The sequence below is a fragment of the Erpetoichthys calabaricus genome, chromosome 4, assembly GCF_900747795.2.
Source record: "Erpetoichthys calabaricus chromosome 4, fErpCal1.3, whole genome shotgun sequence".
Classification (NCBI taxonomy): Eukaryota; Metazoa; Chordata; class Cladistia; order Polypteriformes; family Polypteridae; genus Erpetoichthys; species Erpetoichthys calabaricus.
Window position 1 is genome coordinate 198,784,237 of NC_041397.2, and position 19,871 is coordinate 198,804,107.

The following is a 19,871-nucleotide window of genomic DNA, read 5'->3' on the forward strand; positions in this document are numbered from 1 at the left end:
TGATGCTCACAATAGACTGCTGCCCTGCAATGCAACTCTGCTTGGCACCTTAAGTAAAATGGGACTTCCACCTGCAGCTAAAGTCACTTTACTATGCAAGCAATTCGCCACGCTAGTGTTTAGATCTGGCAGGGTCATGCCGACGGTGTATGCGCCCAAAAAGAGAAAGCCTTTGATTTCAGTCTGTAAAAGCTGGTGTAAAGTTTTGCAACCTGTAAAAGATATCGCTGAAGGGGTATAACCAGACACACAAACACTGGTGAATTATGTCTGCTTGGTATCTTGTTGTCACCTGAATTTTTTGTTATTCAGTTTCATTCTTGAATAAAAGCAAACTTGTTTCGTTATACCTTTGCGAAAGTGTTTATTTTATATTCCAGTAACCACCTGAGGAGATTGAATCTGTCTCTGCCTGTCTCGCGCATGCACACACACACATTCATACATGAAAACGTCACTATTTGAAAACGCTATGCCATTTGAACATGAGTTGTCATTTGAACATGGTTTTTTTTTTTGATCTTGCCAGTACCCTTCGTTATGGTGCATGGTACTGAAAATGCAGACTTCTTAAAGTACATACAAATTCGAAAAAAAACAAAACGTTCAAATGGCATAGCGTTTTCAAATAGTGACGCTTTCATGTATGAATGTGTGTGCGTGCGTGCGTGAGAGAGGCAGATTCGCCCAGGGTGATCCAGCTCGCAGGATCCTCATTATTGAGAAACTGAGCAGCTGGAACAGGCCAAGAGAACGCCCACATAACAGCTGGCTGCGGCAGATAGATGGTCATTTCTTGTGGCTTAGACTGGACCATGTGTCTGCCTGTTGGTTGCCAACTGGGATCCTAAGCTGTTTCATTGTGTGGTGGGTACGGCAACGTACTGTACCACTGCATGCTGTCCGACCTGACCTGACCATATATATATATACCAGACATTTTAAAATTTAAAGGAGACAATTAAAATCAATGACGATGAAAAACAGAGAAAGGTTGCAACAAATAAAAAAGATTACTATTTCCTTCCTTAATCTAAGGAAATAGGAAACACTATAGGTAAAAAACTCAAGAATAAGAGTGCTCACTTTCAGCAGATTTATATCTCAAATATTTTCACTGGAATGTTTCAGCTAAGCAATCCTCATTCCTTTTACAAAGGAAAAAAGCTGTCTTTTTGTAAGTGGTAACCATTATAAATGAGGGTCATTAGGGGCAAGAAAATAGCCTCCAGATGCCAAGTCTATTTTTATAAAATGAGGTTTCATTTTTGTCACCAAGCTGAATAAGTCATATAAAAGAGAACTAGGGAACCATTCAGTTTCTGGCGACAGATGAGACTTTGGTTATGTAAATATAATGGTGACTTACACACAATCAGCTTCTTATATTTTTCACAATAGGTGCATGGCGGATACAGTTTAGTTGATCTTTAGCAACCCCAAACCAGACACTGAGAACCCTACACACAATCATATGAATATCTATCATATTTTATATGTCAAGTAGAGCATTTGATTTAAAATGTAATTATGGTAAGACGGAGCTAATTTTAGACTGACTGGCTCAGTCCTCCTTGGCACTTAAAAGCTTACATCATTAGGATTTATTTTTCTCATTCAAATGCTTTTTCTACAAATTCCACTTACTTTAAACAAAACAACACTCATTGTTTCACTCTCATTAGCTTAGTAAACCAACTTAGATTTTATACCCTAGCCCCTTGAAAGATGGCATACAGCTTCACTAGAACTGGAGGAACTTTCATCGTAATACTTGGTTTCTATCTAAAGAAAATATGACTGTAAAACAAGCCCAAACAAATCTGGCCCAGGAGTTTACACAACATTCTTTAGTCTGTAATGACTCTTCTCTTATAGGCATCTTGTCTATTTTCTATTGTCCATATGTATCAACAACAAAATAAATGTCAATGCTCATTTCACAGATGGCATAAATGTCCATTAACTACAGGAAAATTAAAATAAGCATGGCATATTGGGCATATCAGGTCTTCTTCCTGATCGACAATTTCCGCTACTGCTGAAAATTGACGAATTCCAAAAGACATCTAACAAAAATGATACATATTGAACTTTTATTCTGTAACCATTTTCATTTGAAGTATTTTGAAGATGCAGTACCAAAGAAAGAAAAGCAATTCTCAGCTGTAAATTTAAAATCTCAGCTGACATGAAACTGTTTGAAACATCAAAGGATGCTTTGAACAAAGTTTGTAGTCATTTTACATTTTTTTGTTCTATTTGGTTTTGTTTTAAAAGAGGAGTTTAAAAAAACAAACTGGCTTTGCCTTCTTCTGACATTTGCTGATAAAATTAATCTTGTTAAATTAAAAGAATACACACTACCACATTATGTTTCAGTGCATTCCAACATGCATTGCTGTGAAAAAGTATTTGTTTTCTTTCTGATTTGTCTGTTTTCAACAATGAACATTTTCATGTCTTCACCCAAATTTTAATATTAGATTCCAGTGAGTGAACAAATACCACCTACCATAATACAATGGCAAAACAACATCTTCTTTAAAACTAAATAAAATAAACAGAAAAATAAATTTCTTTTTACAGGAACTCCTCAAAAGATATTGATAAACACTTCCCATATTCTCATCCGCTGGTGGGATGTTCAGCTACAAAAAAGAAGAGGTGCTGCTGTGGCAGTAGTACAGAGTATTACTGTGCTATTTTATGGGTCCCCATGGGAAACCCAACCACTCAATGAGAACTCTTGTGCTTTAATACAGACAGAAATAAGAAACAGCAAGCCTATACTAGAAATAAAGGTTTTGCATTAATACACTAGTGTGACAGTGGAAAGGATATAGAAGGCCTGGACTCAACATTCTAGGACATGTTCAGAGAAGAATGTACTGGATTAGCTGAATCTTGCATCATTTTACACCAGGAAAGTTGCATTCCAACCAAATACAAACATACATCATAAGAGGTCATATTTCTTAAAAAACTGAAAAGTTAAGTATAACTAAAGACAATTTATAAGAATGGAAACAAGGCTGTGCAGAAAAAAAAATAAAATGTAAGTTAGATCTGGTAGTAAAGGATGTCAATTGCATACATAAGACCAAACTAAGAGAACATTTTTTCACCCATGATTTTTTCTCTGAAAAGGGTTACAATGATCTACCAACGATTACCAGGAACAAAACACCCATAGCTGCCTAAGCCAAATTCCTCTCAACCTAATTAGCTGAAAAACAGGTTTCCGTTTCAGCTCTCTACTACAGAGCACCCAACTTGTGGCCCTCAACAACCTGAGTTCATTATCATTCACACCAAATCTTTCTGGCTGGTGCAGACAATGTCTCTTTCTCTGCCGTAAGACACTGTGCTGATGAATTATCTCCCATGTTTACAGACATTTTACGCAGCGTAATTCATTTGGAACTGTCTATTTCTCAGGTTAATGGAGCATCTTTAGAATACATTGAGAAGTCTAGTCTACAGGTCAGGTTGGGAAGCATGCACTGGTACAGTGCGTTGCTGCACCCACTACACGACAAAATGGGATCCTGGTTGGCAACCCCCCAGGCAAACATGCAGTCCAGTCCCACCCTCTGGAAATGACCATCTACCTGCTGCAGGAAGGTGTTATGTGATCATCCCCTTGGCCTGGTCCAGCCACTCGGGTCCTCAACAATAAGCCCAATCACCCTCAGGGAATCGTGGCATATGGCCATAGTGCCGTAACTGACGCTCCCTCACAATGCAGGTAATGTGCCTCATTCGGGATTCCATGAGCAACCGCTCATTCGACACAAAGTCAAACCAGCGGTGCCCAAGGTTTCTCTGAAGAGGCACAGTACCAAAGGAGTGCAGTCTTTGTCTCAGGTCACTGGATAGCATCCATGTCTCGAAACCATATAGCAAGACAGGAAGCACCAGGATCTAAAGACTTGCACCTTTGGCATAGCTATCGGGAGTGCCACACACACCTTTTCATGGATGTCGTTGCCCCTAAGCATTCACAATCCGTCTACTGACTTCATAAGAAGAGTCACCAGAGACATGAATGTCACTGTCAAGGTAAGTAAACCTCTGAACAAGGTCGACACTCCCTCCACAGACAGACACACTGCTGGTAGCTGTGCCTAAAAGGTCAACTAAAGGCCTGGATCATTCTCAACCCCAGGCACTCAGACTCCTCGCTCAGTCTCTTGACAGCTCTGATCAGAGCCTCCTTTGACTCCGTGAAGATCACAGCATCGTCAGCAAAGTCAATATCGGTAAATATTTCTTCAGCAACAGATGCCCCACAGCCACTGGACCCCACCTTGCCCAACATCCAGTCCATGCAAGCATTGAACAGAGCAGGATCAAGAACATACCCCTGATGAACCTCAGAATCAACTGGGAAAAACGCAGAGGTTCTGCCACCACTCTGCACAGCACTCACAGTGCCAATGTACAGCCCTGCCATGATATCCAGCAACCTTGAGGGGATCTCGCTAAGTCTCAGTATGTCCCACAGTTTCAAAAATTAAAACTTTCACTATTTTATGTCTAGTGATATTACAGATACAGTATATTTAGATACGTTGGGCAGTGTACTTGATGCCTTTATTACCTATTTATTTTTCGCCTTTTATCTATGCATTTTGTTGATTTTAAGCCTGCTGCTAGGCTCTGGAGGGTGAGGTTATACGGCTTGGCTTTGTGGGAGGGTACTGGGTGCCATTTGGGGTAAAGAGTTTTTACGTTTTTTAAATTGATCTTCTTTATATGTATGTTAATTCCTTGAATAAATAAAAAAATGATCACAAAAAAAAAGACCACACTCACCCAGACTGACCTCAACCTAACCTAACTTATCTACGATTTCATCAGTGATAATATCATAACAACAAAGCAAAAAACATTTTGCAACTGCACCTGGGCTTCAAATTTTCATGTTCCTATTGCAACCTGTTTTTCAACCAATTAATTCATGCTGCTATATTTAAAAAAAAAACCAAGGCACTATACCCTCTGTCCTTCACCTTTTACAGTATGACTGAACACTATTCAAACATGATCTGCATTTCATACCAATGCTAAAAAACCTAGGTATCCCCTAAGTTCATATTTACTCTAATCACTTGTTCTTCAGGATTTGCCTTATGGTACATTTTTCAGGAGACACCAGCGCTGTGAGAGTGAGTGATTCAGTCTGATCCAGTCCTGCTCCAAATTTCTAGTATACTTTCTTAATTCAACTAAAACGGGTTTAACCAAGTTTGTTGTAATAGAAGGTGCTATATCCGTTGCAAGTATGTCATCAAGAATATGATCGTACCTGGATCCTTTGTTAAAATCTAATTTACTGCATTTCTTACAAAAAGTGCCTAGCTATCTACTTAGGTGAAGCAGAGAGACAGCTTCGAGATTATTTGAGGTAGCAAGTTTGAGTCATTAAGATTAAAGATGTACAGAGCCTGCTGTAGAACATTTCACATCCCTTGATCATAGCCACATTGATCTCTTTGTTGTCTTTCATGGGGCTTCAGGGACACTATTCAAAGAAGACCAGAAGCAGAAAATCTCACTCCTTGGCCTGATTTAGGCATTTCTCTAGCAGTAAATGACAGACTAACTTCTGAATCTTTTATTTATCTTTTCTAATAGCTGCTCTTTGCACCACACCCTTTCTGGTCTTTCACTCCTTTAACACGCCAAGCTTTTTTCCTTCTGTCCCCTGCTATACGCAAACTTTTTTCCTTTCCAGTTGCAAAACTGATAAAGGAAGCACAGACAACACATTAAGTCTCTAGTCTTCTTTTCTCTATTTTTTAGCATGGGAATATCCTTTACCTTTTTCAATCTTGGTACTAAATAATAACTAAATGCTAACTCAGTAATTTTTCTTTTTTTTTGGATTATTTAAGGACACTGGCAGTAGCACTAAAGGGGCATTTTTACTGTGAGATCATGCTTAATATTTCTAAAGATCACTAATAAATAAATAAAAGTCATCTTATCTTTCATATTGAAAAATACAGCCAAAAGTGAACTGAATTATCAGAAAGACTTGTAAGGTAGAACTGCAACCCTGCTTTAAAGTTATTAATGGCAGTACTTTAATTTTACATAAATAAAAATAAATGAAAACACTAGAAAATCTTAGGAATGAGAAAAATAAAAAAGCATTTGGGACTATGCAGTTTACCATTCTCCTTCTTTGTACTCACCAGTTAAAGTCATCATAGTCATTTTGCACTTCTACCCAAAAATATAGCCATAGAAATAACATAGAGAATGTTGAGCAGAGAACTAGGAACCATGCAAGCTCCCACTGCAAAGAAAAGGAAACAATACAGTACATTATTAAACAACAGTAATTCAAAGAAAGACCATATGAATTTTTCTGCATGCAAAAAAAAATAGCAAGTAATGAGCTAAAATAAGCAAAAATCTAATATTACTGCAATTACTAACAATTTTTTGGGGTATAATCTTATTTTGCATAGTAAAGAAGAATGTCAACATGCAATACAAATCTGTTAGAATGTTATAAACATAAATATTAATGATGGGCAAACACTCAATGCTGGTTCATGCCTTGCCCCAACACTGCTAGGACAAGATGACACTCCAGTGACCCTGTACTGGATGAAGTGGGGCAGTCAGCAGGGTTTTACACATAAATGCAGTATAGTGCCCAGGAATTCAGGTAAACCTTCCAAAAAACACAAATATGCTCTAACATCCATGTCATAGTGATGTGACTTTCATGTGACATTCAGCCTCTCTATAGGGAAATTTGTGTGGTTTGAACTCAGTAACATTTCTTTAATTAATATGCCATAAGATTTAGGTTTATTGAGACACAAAGCTCAATCTATCTGTACTGATTATAATCTTTTTTTAAATTACCATAACTGAGTATAACTAACTGAGCATTAATGAGTCAAAGATAAATGAGTGTCTAGCCACTTAAAGTGCCAATAGAAAATATGTGGCTTATATGTTATTGTTATATAACATTGAATCTGAGTGGATTAAATTTGACTTTTTTGGCAATGATTACCAAAAAACTACTGTTGAAAATCAACATGAAAACAGATCTCTGCAAAGAGGCCTGAACTAACTAAAATATACAACACAAAATAATTGATTGTGTAAGTATTCATCTCCTTCAAATCAGTATTCACTTAGGTGGAAGTTTAGCAGCTATGACAGATCTCTAGCAGCTTTGCATATCTGGACTAGTGTTGCACTGATACTAAAATGCTGACCTTGGCACCAATACCAGATCACCTCAAAACCGATATTAAAAAAAATCTTGAAGCAAATAATGGATAGCTTGGAATATTTAAAAAAAAAATAAAACGCAAAATTAGCTGACAATTAATTGTCAGCAGAGTGGACACAGATGCAAATGAAACTGAATGCTAAAGGGCAGCAGCTACTTCATGTATCCAATTGTGCACTTGTTAGAAAACAATGGCTTAAATAACCTGAAAAGTAACAACGAGCAAATTATTAAAACAACAAGATAAAAATATTGACTTTATTCCTAGCTTACACATGTGTAACCAAGCTTCCACGAATTTACTCAGATGGCGAGGAGAATATTCTGAGTTTATTTAAAGTTAGTCCAAAGACACAACCATCTCCTTTACGTGGGATTAATCATAAACCAAAACCAGAGTATCTCTTCTTAATTACAGCAATCTCAAGATAACAAAATACTTTCAGTAACCTAGTCTCATAAAGGTAGATCCACTCCTGAAAAGTACAACGCAGGCAGGTCTGTTACACACGTACATGCATAGTCTTTCAGTAATCACTTAGCAGAAACAGTTTGTAATTTCTGTAGTAACACAAGGGATAAACGTTTGGCAAGATTTGATACTGTAGCGACCTCTGTGTCAGGCTTGAAAAGAGAAGCAGTAAAAAAACAGACAGACGTAGTAAAGTCTCACCAAAAAGTTTTTACTTGAACAATCAAGACAAAGAACGTCGACCTCCTAACCCCAAACACACCCCCTTTTAAGCACCCTCTCCAACCCCTCCTCCCATCCCGGGTACCGCCCCCCACTTACCGCCTCAATCAATACAGAACTTTTTATTAAAGATATACAAGCATGCAATAGAATTTGCCAGTTTCTTATATTTGATTCAAAGCAACTAGATTGCAGTTTCTGCAACTACCCTCAGATCTTAAAGTACTGACAACAGGCTGAATGATATATTATAAAACAAATAAATCCATATTTTATATAGTGTTTAAACCAAATCAGCAGTCAGGATATTTGAATAGGTTAAAAAGATGCATATTTGTTATTTGCCCTGCAAACTATTAAATGTGTTTTAAGTACCGGTACCTGGCACCAAATAGCCTGGAATGCAAATGTGAACCACAACCACATGGAATAAGTATGGGCTTGAATTCCAAAAGTATTCCAGATATTCACTTCCAATGTTGCATACTTTACAAAAAAAAAAATTGTAAACTTAAAATTGTGTTGATGCATTCAGTACAGTTATGGGCACTGCACAAGAAAATATGACTACTATGGCTACTTAGGATCAATTAAGGTAGTGCTATCATAATTTTACAAAAACTCTTGTGATGTGCTATTACATTAATAACACAATTTCACATGCTATATCTTTAAAAGGACAACAGTCAATTCTGTTTTCAACTTAAAATTAAAGAACTATCAAGGTAGTCATTAAATTACAGCAATAATTAAATCCAATAATATATTGTTTTTGATTTGGAGTCACAAACACCTGAAATAATCCCAGCAGAAAACATATACAGTACATGAAATGTGTATATGCAGAATAATAAATGCACAATTACCTGTTATGTTATTGAGATGGCCTTCTATGTTATTACAACAGTGTATATAATTATTATTTTTTTCAAGCTCAGACATAAGCATTGAAAACTCTATTGTTCAAGAATGAAGGACAGTGGCTTTTATTCCTGTTCTTTTCTGGTTGCTAAATTTATTTTTTTTATCACTGCGCAATGTGACTTCAGGCAAAAGTGAGAACAAAAAGGTCAAGTCTGTTTTCCTAATATATTTCATCTGGACTAGTCAAAGGTTAGAGCAAATAAGTAAAAATCACAAAACTGGTTAATTTAAAAATGCTTTTTCAAATCATTTTGTGTGAAATCTTGTATATATAAAAAGAGGAGCAGTGAACCTATAGGCAAACAGTCATCTAGTGATCCAAACACAGTTTCCAACTGTTAAAATGGGTTTTAGGGGTCTGGTGGTTTGTAATGCTGAGAGCATTTGGAGTTGAGATCGCTCTTGGGCAGGTCTACTTAACAAGTTGCAACAATCAAAGCATAACACTAAAAGAAATTGCACTAATGTTGGCATTATGCTGTTTAAATGGGAATTAAAAAAAGGAAAACAAGTTTAGCTGATTAGAGGACATACTCAATTTTGCAAAACAGTACTGGGAATGTGTAATTAACTCTCCAATATAATTATTTTGATACATACAGTACAACAGTTGTTAAAGATTGTCAGATACCATCTTAGTGAACCAGACTCAAAGCAAAAATGGTTATAGATTAAAATAGTGGAGTACTGAAAGCAGCACACTTCAGCTGCTGCAGTAACTTATTCACCAATGCAGCCAATGATAAACAGGTTGACTGGGAAGTTATGTCTTAGTCCACCTGTGTTCCTAGATAGGACCATGACTGAATAAGCACACAATGCTTATGAGAATACTGTGCTTTGTTATTTTTTGAAATACTTAACATTTGTAAAAAGAGAAAAAGCCTACACAGCTAAAACCTTTTTTCTCATTTCCAACTGCCACTTAATTTACTGACTGTAGACATGTTGCATGAACAATCAGACAGACTAATGGAACATATAACATATTTTCAAAATGTGAAGACGACTCCTTTACTCCTATCTGCAGTTAGACAATGTGGCCCTAAACATTTAGTGCTGGGACCAATGTTCTTTATCCTCTATACGTTACCACTTGGAGATACAAAACGAAAACTGTCTTTGATTCAATTGCTGGTAAAATAAAGCAGTATTTATTATTTAAAAACAACTAATGGTTCATCATTAGATCATTAATTAAATATTAATTTGCTTCTAAATTAAAAAAAGGGAATTTCTTTTAGCGGACAACTACTCTTTAAATAACTATTAAGAATCTAGGTTTTTTATTATATTTCATTACGTGGTCATTTTTTTTGTAATTTTCTGAATTAATTAAGGTTTTGGTCTAATCTGAATTAATGAAGGTTTTGGTCTAATCTGATTTTATGTTTTTTTTATTTTGATATACTGTAACAGATGTATATTTCATGTTTTTTTTTTTCGGTGGAGAACAAACATTTATAGATTTATTGTTGACAACAGAGTTCCACTGCTATCATGTGACTTCTGGAAGTGGCATAGGATGATGCTGTGAAGCATTCAGAGTTCAAGATTGTTGATTACAAAAATCAAAGGGTTCATACTTTGTCAAATCAACCAATGGCCCACGCACTTTGGATTAAAAAAATTCTGGAAAAATTACCAGGTGTACCCCATGTTAGTCAGGAGACACCCTGTAATTTTGTTTTTTGATGTAAAATCAATATTTTCCAAGATACAACCAGTTTACCGATGGGGTTCTCGATTTTATTTGACCTAATTTTTTCATCAAATATTACAAGTCCATAGCTCAAGAACTAAACCATCAAGCAGGCTCAGACTTTGCATGCCGATACATTAATTGGTATAGTATGTGATGAAATTAAAACATTTTGCCCAGATGACCCTGTGCATGGTCAAAGTAGCGCCTTGAAATTGACCAAAACATAACTTGACTTTTTGGCTTAGCTATGTTTAGGCTTCAGAAATATACACAGTATTTGTAACCAACACAAACGTTTGATTTTTTTCCCCTTATTTAGATAGCTATACAGGCTTTCTTAAAAAGCCATTAACAGAAAAACTATATCAGGGTTTGAATAGCATACCTCTCAAATCTAAAACATCATTTTGGATTTCATTTTAAGAGCACTCTAATGGCATGTGGGAATGTGCAAATCATTTTTTTTAAACATTTTTCATTTACTCTACAATGTCTCTTTTTTCTCAAAACACAAACCTTACTTTTCTTATGCAAATCTTTCATGTTTATTTTCCATTCTAAACATAGGCTGAATGTGCCATGTGTCAATTATGGTAATTGTTGAGTTTTCAATCATACGTTATCAAAAACTTCTTTTCATATCAAATGACAATGTCCTATCTCATGTTATTGAACAATGAACGTGATTCTCCATGACCGAAACAGTACCTGGTGCTCTAGAATACCACTGCTACATCCCAACAGAAGATGGGAAACTCAAAGTCATCTGGGTGTCTGGTGAAGAGTGCCAATTGACTGTCTGAATATTCCCCACTGAAGCAGCAACTGAGATCCTGCCCTCTCACGATCACACTCCTGGTGGATCAGATGCTAATGTTATACTGGAGGCAACGTTGGGTGGATGTATGATAAACAAATGTGTTGGATTGGTGTGATTTGTGACAAGAGTGGAGCGGAATCAGACATCCTGATATGCTTCATGCATACAAACTATCTTGCACAGTCTTTCAACTGACCACCTAGAAACGATATTTGTTGGGTGCCATTACAGTGTGGTATTGATCCGCTTAGTGTACCTACAATGGTCAGTGGGAGGCAATACCATCTTGATCTCAAAGATAAAGATGCCCTACACTCTGCACTTCAATTGAAACAGAAATGAAACGGGGCACATTCCTGCTGCTGCAATACCAAGATGTTAACCTTTCATTATAACTAGTGTTGTATTTAATGATAAATCAAGCAGCCGTTGATCATGTAATGTGCTTAATGTGCCTTTGGTGATTTAATTTTTTCCATTAATCTTATACCCAAGTTATGGATGAAGAACTTGATGATTATCATTACAAACAAATTTTCCTCTGGGAAAATAAAGTCTACCTACTGACAAGTGGTGAATTTAATCCATGTTTAAATGGAAAATAAAATTGAAAGATTCACATAAGAAAGGTAAGTCTTGTTTTTTGAGAAAGAAGGGACCGTGTAGGATAGAGGAAAAATAATTGAAAAAATGTCTGGACATTCCCACATTGCAATCATAAAGTTGGTCTGAAAATTAGACCCAAATTAATTTTTTCACATTTGAGAGATCTGCTGGTCAAACCCTGATGTAGTTTCTTATTTGTTTATAAACTTCTGAAAAGCTCTGTGTAAGGCAACTAAACATGGAAAAAATTTCATGCAGGCTGTATTAGTTAGAAGTGGGCTTTCTGAACGCCTAAACATGGCAAAGGCAAAGATACAAAAGTTTTTCCATTTTTGAAGGTTTGCCCTTACCAAGTAATGTCACCTGGACCAAACATTTTGATTTTGTTACATGCTATGCCTATAAAGGTTCCAGAATGCAAAATAAATTTGAGCCTGCTAGGTGGTTTAGTTATTGAGATAGGGACTTATGAAACTGATGAAAAAATAAAGCTGTATCAAATTTGACACCCCTCTCCCATCACAAAACTGGCTGTATCTTCGAAAGTACTTATCTTACATCAAAATATTTTTACAGAATGGCTCCTGGATAACATGGGTACACCTAGTAATTATTTCAGAATTTTTTGAGATGACGTGCATGGGATTTCTGGAAACATCGGTTGATTTGACATGGAATTACCCTAAAGAAACTGCAGTGTTCCTTAGCTAAAGAGGTAAAAAAATTTTTTAGCCATTTAGGATTCTGTCTTTGGTTTATTTTGGCTACAAATTGCTATTGGCATTTTGTGTTTTGACATTCTTTTTTCTGACTTGCTGGTTTTGACCTCGATCCATTTAGGACTCTTCTTTTTGCAATTTTATTCTGTCGGAAAGCTGGAAGAGAGCCAGGAGATCAAACGTAGTCAAAACCAGAAACCAGTCTAAACCGCAAAGATAAAACTTTTTGCACCAAAACCTAATCACTTAATCAGAAATTAAAGTCAGAGGAAAAAAAAAAGTTCTGAAACCAGAAATTCAAGAATGACATAATAACTATGTTTAATTGTGTTTTTTTCCAAATCATGGATATGAATGAATCCTAGTGTTCCAGCTGAAAACCACATTCTTTGGCAACTAGGAGTACCATGCCAATAAAGGGAATCATAACATGGTGCCGGTTTATGCAAAACAAAAGAGTGTTGCAGCACCATTAAATAAATAATCACTATAATTAGAAAACGTTATAATACAAACATAACTGCACAGGAATGTTACAGACACAAAAAAACATTCTCATGTATACTTTCTTTTAAGAGAAATACATTTTTACAGTGAACATCTCCTGACAATTTGTTCTAATTGTTTTGCCTGGTTTGCCCACAGCTAGCATAATCCCTTGAGCTCAGGACATCAAGGATGAACTGAGCAATGAGGACACATAACATAGTAGGGGGTATAAAAGTGCATAGTACAGTTTTATTCCAACAGTGTTCAATTAACAAATAATCAATAAAATCCATAGTATAACGGAATGTCTATAAAGCTACAGTATAATGAAACCAAACGCTTTACCTATCAATGTAGGAGAAGACCCATCAATATCAGCAGTTGAATCGAGGCTCACTTGCTCATAAGTTAATTAATCTTGTTGGAGCTGCTATAGAGGCTGTGCACATTGTTTTATGTTGCTTTTGCAGTGAATGTTTTGAAAGGTTATTGCAAAGTCTTTTTTTATTGTTTTCTATTGTTGTGTTCAAGGATGGAACTTGGACTACTTTGGCATGGATATTATGGAACAATAACTGAACTCGGAAATTCCAACTTCTCACTTCAAATGGAACGCAGTGTTAAAACTGACAAAATGGATGTGCTAGTAACTAGTGTATGCGTCACATTTTGCTCTGGAGGGCAGCAAACATTTTATCAGCTACATGTGAAAAGGTCGCGAGAATAAAAAAAGCACGATGGCTAGCTTTTGCTGGCTTTGCTACACCTGTGGGTACAAGAAAGGAGCCAGCAATCGTGGGACCGTGATTGTTGTCACAGCTATACCTCTACTCCATTTTTGTTTAGGTTGCATGGCCTCGAATCGGGTACATATCCGATTTAGGACCACATATGAAAGTGACTCAAATCAGACTTGCAAAGATTGGGTTTGTGTATCCACACAGCCCTGAAAACATTATATTTGTGTTACATTTAGGCAAAAAAAAAAAATGACATCAGCCTGTTTTGGAACAAAGCAAATGGATGAGCAGTGTGAAAACGCCTTTAATTAGCTGGTCTTTTTTCTCTTCTTTTATTCTACATTCAGAAAACCATACTAGTGTAATTTTTACAATTGTAGGACATACAGAAATATTTGTATTTTTGCTATAAATTTAAATGCTTAACTCACTTTTGTTATTTTCCTAATGCCTTTTTTTCTGTATAGTTTGCTCTTTTATTCATATCCTAATAATGACAATTAACCATAAGCAGAGATGTAGTCCACGGCAAATGACACTGACTACTGAAAGACTGCAACTGTTTCAGCATCAGACCTGTTAAAGTGCTCATTAGTAAATAATAGGTTTAATAGCCAGAACACCTGGAAAAGCAGAATAAAAATCATGATGATGAGGAAAACCTTAAAAATTAAGTTAAAGAAACATACTGTAAATTATTAGGTACATTTTAAGAAAAATTAACTAAACTCAATTTTGTAATTTATACAAACCTGTCTTCACATGGGGTTCTCAGGACTGTGTCTGAGAGCCACTGACACAGGATATATGCAAATATTACAGTAATACTCAATGACCATGCAGGAGATGACAAGGACACAAAGTAAATATTTCTCTGAATCACAAGAGCATTACTTAGGAAAAATGTCTCAAATCATTATAACTGTATGCTTACATTGAACAAGTTTACACTTCTGCTCTGGGTTCCAGTCAGCATAAGCCAAGCAGAGCACAGATTGACTCAATATTGGAAAAAGTGTTTTAGTTACCGTAGATACTCGCGTATAAGTCGAAAAATTTATGCCTTAAAATTCATTCAAAAACACACAGTCGACTTATCCACGGGGCAACACTAATTTCATTAAATAATTCTTTAAACTGTGAAATACCGTACTTGAATTTGAGCATTAGCTTTTGCAGGTTTTGGATAACAAAAATACCATTAGCTGCCAGTAGATGGCGGTAACCGGCAACATACACTCAACATTCATTTGGCGCAACGTTTTGCAGCTCTTTATTAAATTTGCATTGAATTGTTTCTGGAAGAAGCTCGGAGACCCCACATGCTCTGCATTATTAGCCTACATATATTTAATTGCAGTTTATTAATAAAATATATCAATATATTAAGTTAAACTTCTTACCGGTACGAAAATGAATTCTGAAAAGAAGACAAGAGCATCGTATCCCGCATCGTTCAAACTGAAAGTTATTCAGCGTGCTGAGGAAACCAATAATTGTGTGGCTGGCAGAGAGTTTTGCGTTAGCGAAAAACTTGTAAGAGATTGGATAAAAAATAAGCCTTCTCTACAAGCAATGCCAAAGTCTAAAAAAGCATTGCGTTTTGGACTTTCGCCTTTCAGTGGACTGGAAAAGGACTTGAATGACTGGATTGTAGAATGCAGGCAAAATGGATATATTGTGACTCGTTCGAGCATTCGGTTACGGGCACTTCAATTGGCAAAAGAAGAAAAGTATTTAACGATCGATGGTAAGCCTTTGTTGAAATTTCAAGCATCGGCTGGCTGGTGTACGCGGTTTATGAACAGATATGGGCTGTGCCTTCGTCAGCGAACAAAAATCGCGCAGAAGCTGCCAAAAGATCTAGAAGAAAAGGTCAGTTCCTTTCATAAATTTATTATCAAGCAAAGACAAAGGCATGACTTTGATCTCAGTAACATTGGTAACATGGATGAAACGCCAATGACATTTGATATGCCGGGGAATCGAACTGTAGCAGGTATTGGTGAGAAGACCGTACTTATTAAGTCAACGGGCCATGAAAAAACCCATTTCACCGTTGTCCTCTCGTGCTTGGCAGATGGTACAAAGCTACGCCCAACGATAATATTCAAGAGGAAGTCGTTCCCAAAGAACATAAAATTTCCTGCAGGCATTACTGTTCGTGTACACCCCAAAGGCTGGATGAATGAGGCCGGAACGAAATTGTGGCTTCAAGATGTGTGGGCTAGGCGATCAGGAGCAGGGCAAAGTAAACGCCCGTCACTTTTGGTGTGGGACATGTTCCGTGCTCATACATCAGAGGATATAAAGAATGAAGCCAGGAAAATGGCTACTATGTTAGCTGTTATTCCCGGCGGACTGACATCGATGCTCCAGCCATTAGATGTTTGTTTAAACAAGCCATTCAAAGACAGAGTACGCAGCATGTGGCAGCAGTGGATGTGTTCTGGAGAAGTAAAATTAACAAAAGGAGGGAATTTGAAGAAACCAGACATTGATTTAGTAGCTAAATGGGTAAAGGAAGCTTGGGACTCAATTCCAGCAGAAATGATCAAAAAGTCGTTCTTGAAATGCGGCATCAGTAATGCTATGGATGGATCAGAAGATGATGCCATCTATGAAGACAAAGAATCAGCAGTAGATGATTCAACAGATGACGACAGCGAAGAGGAGGATGTTTATGCTGACGACGTCAAGGAAGAAGACTTTTACATTTTATTCGGACATTCTGATGACAAAGAATCGGACTTTGAAGGATTTGAAGAAGACACTTAGGGCCACTTTATTATATGCGAGGGACTTGAATACAAATTTATTTGAAATATTCTAACTGTAAGTAAATAAATAAAAATGTTTTTGGAGTTTTAATTTTGGCTTTCTAAAATTCTTCAAAGATTAAAATGTTGAAAGTCTGGGCCCAGGTACATTGGGTATAATTATGAAAGTTTTACCCTCGACTTATACGCGGACCATAATAAATTTCATAATTTTCGGCTTAAACAATACACTCGACTTATCTGCGAGGTCGACTAATAGGCGAGTATCTACGGTACATTTTTTCTCAAGTAAGTGAGAGTTAATACTTAGCATTAAGGCTGAGGTATGAGTGGCTTTCAAAATATAATGTGTTCCTCTGACAAGGTAAAAGTTAAAAACACTACAGCAAGAGATGTAGGGAAATTACTAAAGGTCATTCTTCAGCTAATCTACAAAGTGTCTAATAGACTGTATGACGCTTCTTAAAAGGTAAAGAAACATGCTCAAAAGGACAAAATTGCTTCATGTTAAAAGACAAGGGATTCCGTCAGTGGGCTGTGAACACTGTTACAAGTCCCATTTCATGAAAATATCTCTTGATTACTGTGGTAAGAAATTCAAAAAGTAAGTTAACCATTCAGTTAAATTACTGGAATTTTCTTTGTCGTGATCTCTTTGCTGTTGGGTAAAGGAGGTGCATGGCTGTGGTTGGTAATATGAAGGCTTAACAATTTAACTTTCTCCTTGACTTGGATACAAAGTTACTTCCTTATTCAAAATCTGTAGAGTTTGAGTGCAAAAAAACATGCAAATGCTCATTTGTGCTTGGTCCATAAAGAAGGATGAAATGTTTTCCGTATTTTTTTTTTTTGTTCATAGCATCCAGCTGGTGTAAGAGAAACAAAAATGGAAAAACAAGGAGCATCCAGAAGGCTGTAGGAAATAATGCTTGGTCTTTTGTACGTTAATGTCTGCTGTTCGTATCTATGGCATAAAGATGTAAAAACCATAGCACACTCTTGTTGATGTAGAAATAGAACAAAATCAATCAATTTCCATTTTCCAGACATTAACAAAAAGGTCTGCTAAACAATTGACCTTGACTATTCGACATTGACTGTGTAATAATTATCATGATCTATTGGCAAAAAAAAATTGAAATAATTTTTCACTATGTCAACTTGAGATTTGGAAGTTTTTTTAATGCCTTTATTTATTTTGGCAAAATGTATTTTTTGTCTTGGCCATCTTTTGTTTATGTGGTATGTTCAGCAAAAGTCTGCTATAAATATGGCTGTGTGGTTTCATCCCTTGGTGGATAAATATATCTAAAATCTATAGTGTAGTTAACTTATTTCTGAACAGGCCGGACAATAGGTTGCATAATGGCTTTGGACTCCTTTTTGCTCCTGACAACACTTTTGGTTTCCTCTCATGTTTTGTTTACCTGGTTCCTATGAATGCTCTGGTATTGACCTTGACCTGTCCTGCACAACACTTCCATCTTACGAATATGTCCTGGTCATCTTTTACTCTCACAATAATTTCTTGAAATGCTGATTCTCTTTTTACTGGCTCATTCTAATGCCTGTTAGTGCATTAAAAATAAGGATTTCATACAAGTTTTGTGCTTTATCTAGCAATTTTCAAGCCTTTGTTCAAAGATTGGAGATGAACTACACTTGAAACAGAAATGATACCTGTATATTACAGGGATTGCCTGCTTATGTAAAATGGGTTCAAGTCTTTTCATTAGAAAAGCAAAATATCACATCTTTGGGAATGCTACAGGCCCTGACAGTCACACAAAGCAGTAGGTGGACTAATAGGTGGTCATTGTGACCATCTAAACGAAAGAACTTGCTGAAAAGGTACTAAGCAATATCTACAGCAGTTCAGAATTAGTAATAAGCTCTTAAAATAAAGAGTGTCCCTACTCTTCATAATTTACACAAAATTATAACAGCCTAATGATGGTAAAACTACTCAGCCTAAATCAAACAACTCGATGAGATTATCTCAAGACTCATACTACACATGCTGTTTTAAACAGACTTAGGCATCTGTTTATCATCAAAAAAGTGCAATTGTGAATGCAAATAAAATGATCAAGAGAAAAAGCAAAATTTACCTGTTGCACAGATCATACAAAGTAAACATATGTTCCTGTAAAAAGCATTAAAATAACTGTGTTAGAAAATGAAAATGCAGCATAAAAGTTACCAGTGCCAGTCTTTGAATAAAACTAAACAAAAAGATGCAGATACACTATATGGGCAAAATTATGCGAACACCCCTCCAAACTATCAAGTTTAGATGTTTCAGCTGCACCCATTCTTAACAGGTGCTTAAAATCAAGCACATAGCCATGCAATCTCCAAAAACTGACAGTAGAACAGATTGTTCTGAAGTGCTCAGTAACTAAACATGGTACTGTCAATGGATGCCACCTTTGCCACATGTCAGTGCATGACATTTCTGCTGTTAATTCTGCCTCGGTTAACTGTAAGTGTTAGTATCTTAAGTCAAAGCATCCAGAAGCAACATCAGCTCAGTTATGAAGTGGTAGACCATGCAAACTCACAGAGTGAAGCCAGGTAGCAGGCTGAAGTCTGTGTAGACTGAGGATGCACCTTTTTTTCCTGTCCAGCTCTTCCTTTTGTATTTTGTGTGGATATGAGGCAGCCTTGGCCACTCCACCTTTGCCTTCTTTTTCCATCTCTCACAGTTGTACTGCCATATGCCATGTTGTGACAGAACGTAACAGAACACCCATCCCACACCACCCAGTAAAACAAATGCTTCCATCCTGAAACAAGTAACAAAGGCAGATTCCTGATGTGCTAAGCCTTAGTAAAAATTAAATAGGAAATTTTCTCCCAATTGACAAATTTCTACCAACATACTGCATACCACTACTGTAGAGTTTGGTGAATGAGGGATAATGGTCTGGGGATGTTTTTTAGGATACTGTTAAAGCCATGGCATACAAAGACATTTTAGACAATAGTTCATTTCCAACTTTGTGGCAACAGTTCGGAGAAGGCCTATCTCTCTACTCCAACACAAACAACAGGTCCATAAAGATGTTGAGGGACATTACTGGCCTCCACAGAACACCTCTGGGATGAATTGAAATGTTGA

The 19,871-nt window shown here is 36.5% G+C and overlaps 1 protein-coding gene across 2 annotated transcripts in view; it reads right to left on the reverse strand.

The window, feature by feature from the left end:
• Positions 1-19,871, reverse strand: part of LOC114650491 (glycerophosphodiester phosphodiesterase domain-containing protein 5-like) — a 362,124-nt gene that overhangs the window by 69,884 nt on the left and 272,369 nt on the right. For both annotated transcript variants that reach the window (XM_028800153.2, XM_051927078.1), the window contains exon 3: positions 6,207-6,310. In XM_028800153.2, the coding sequence (XP_028655986.1) occupies positions 6,207-6,310 (104 nt within the window). The remainder of the gene's footprint in view (positions 1-6,206; positions 6,311-19,871) is intronic.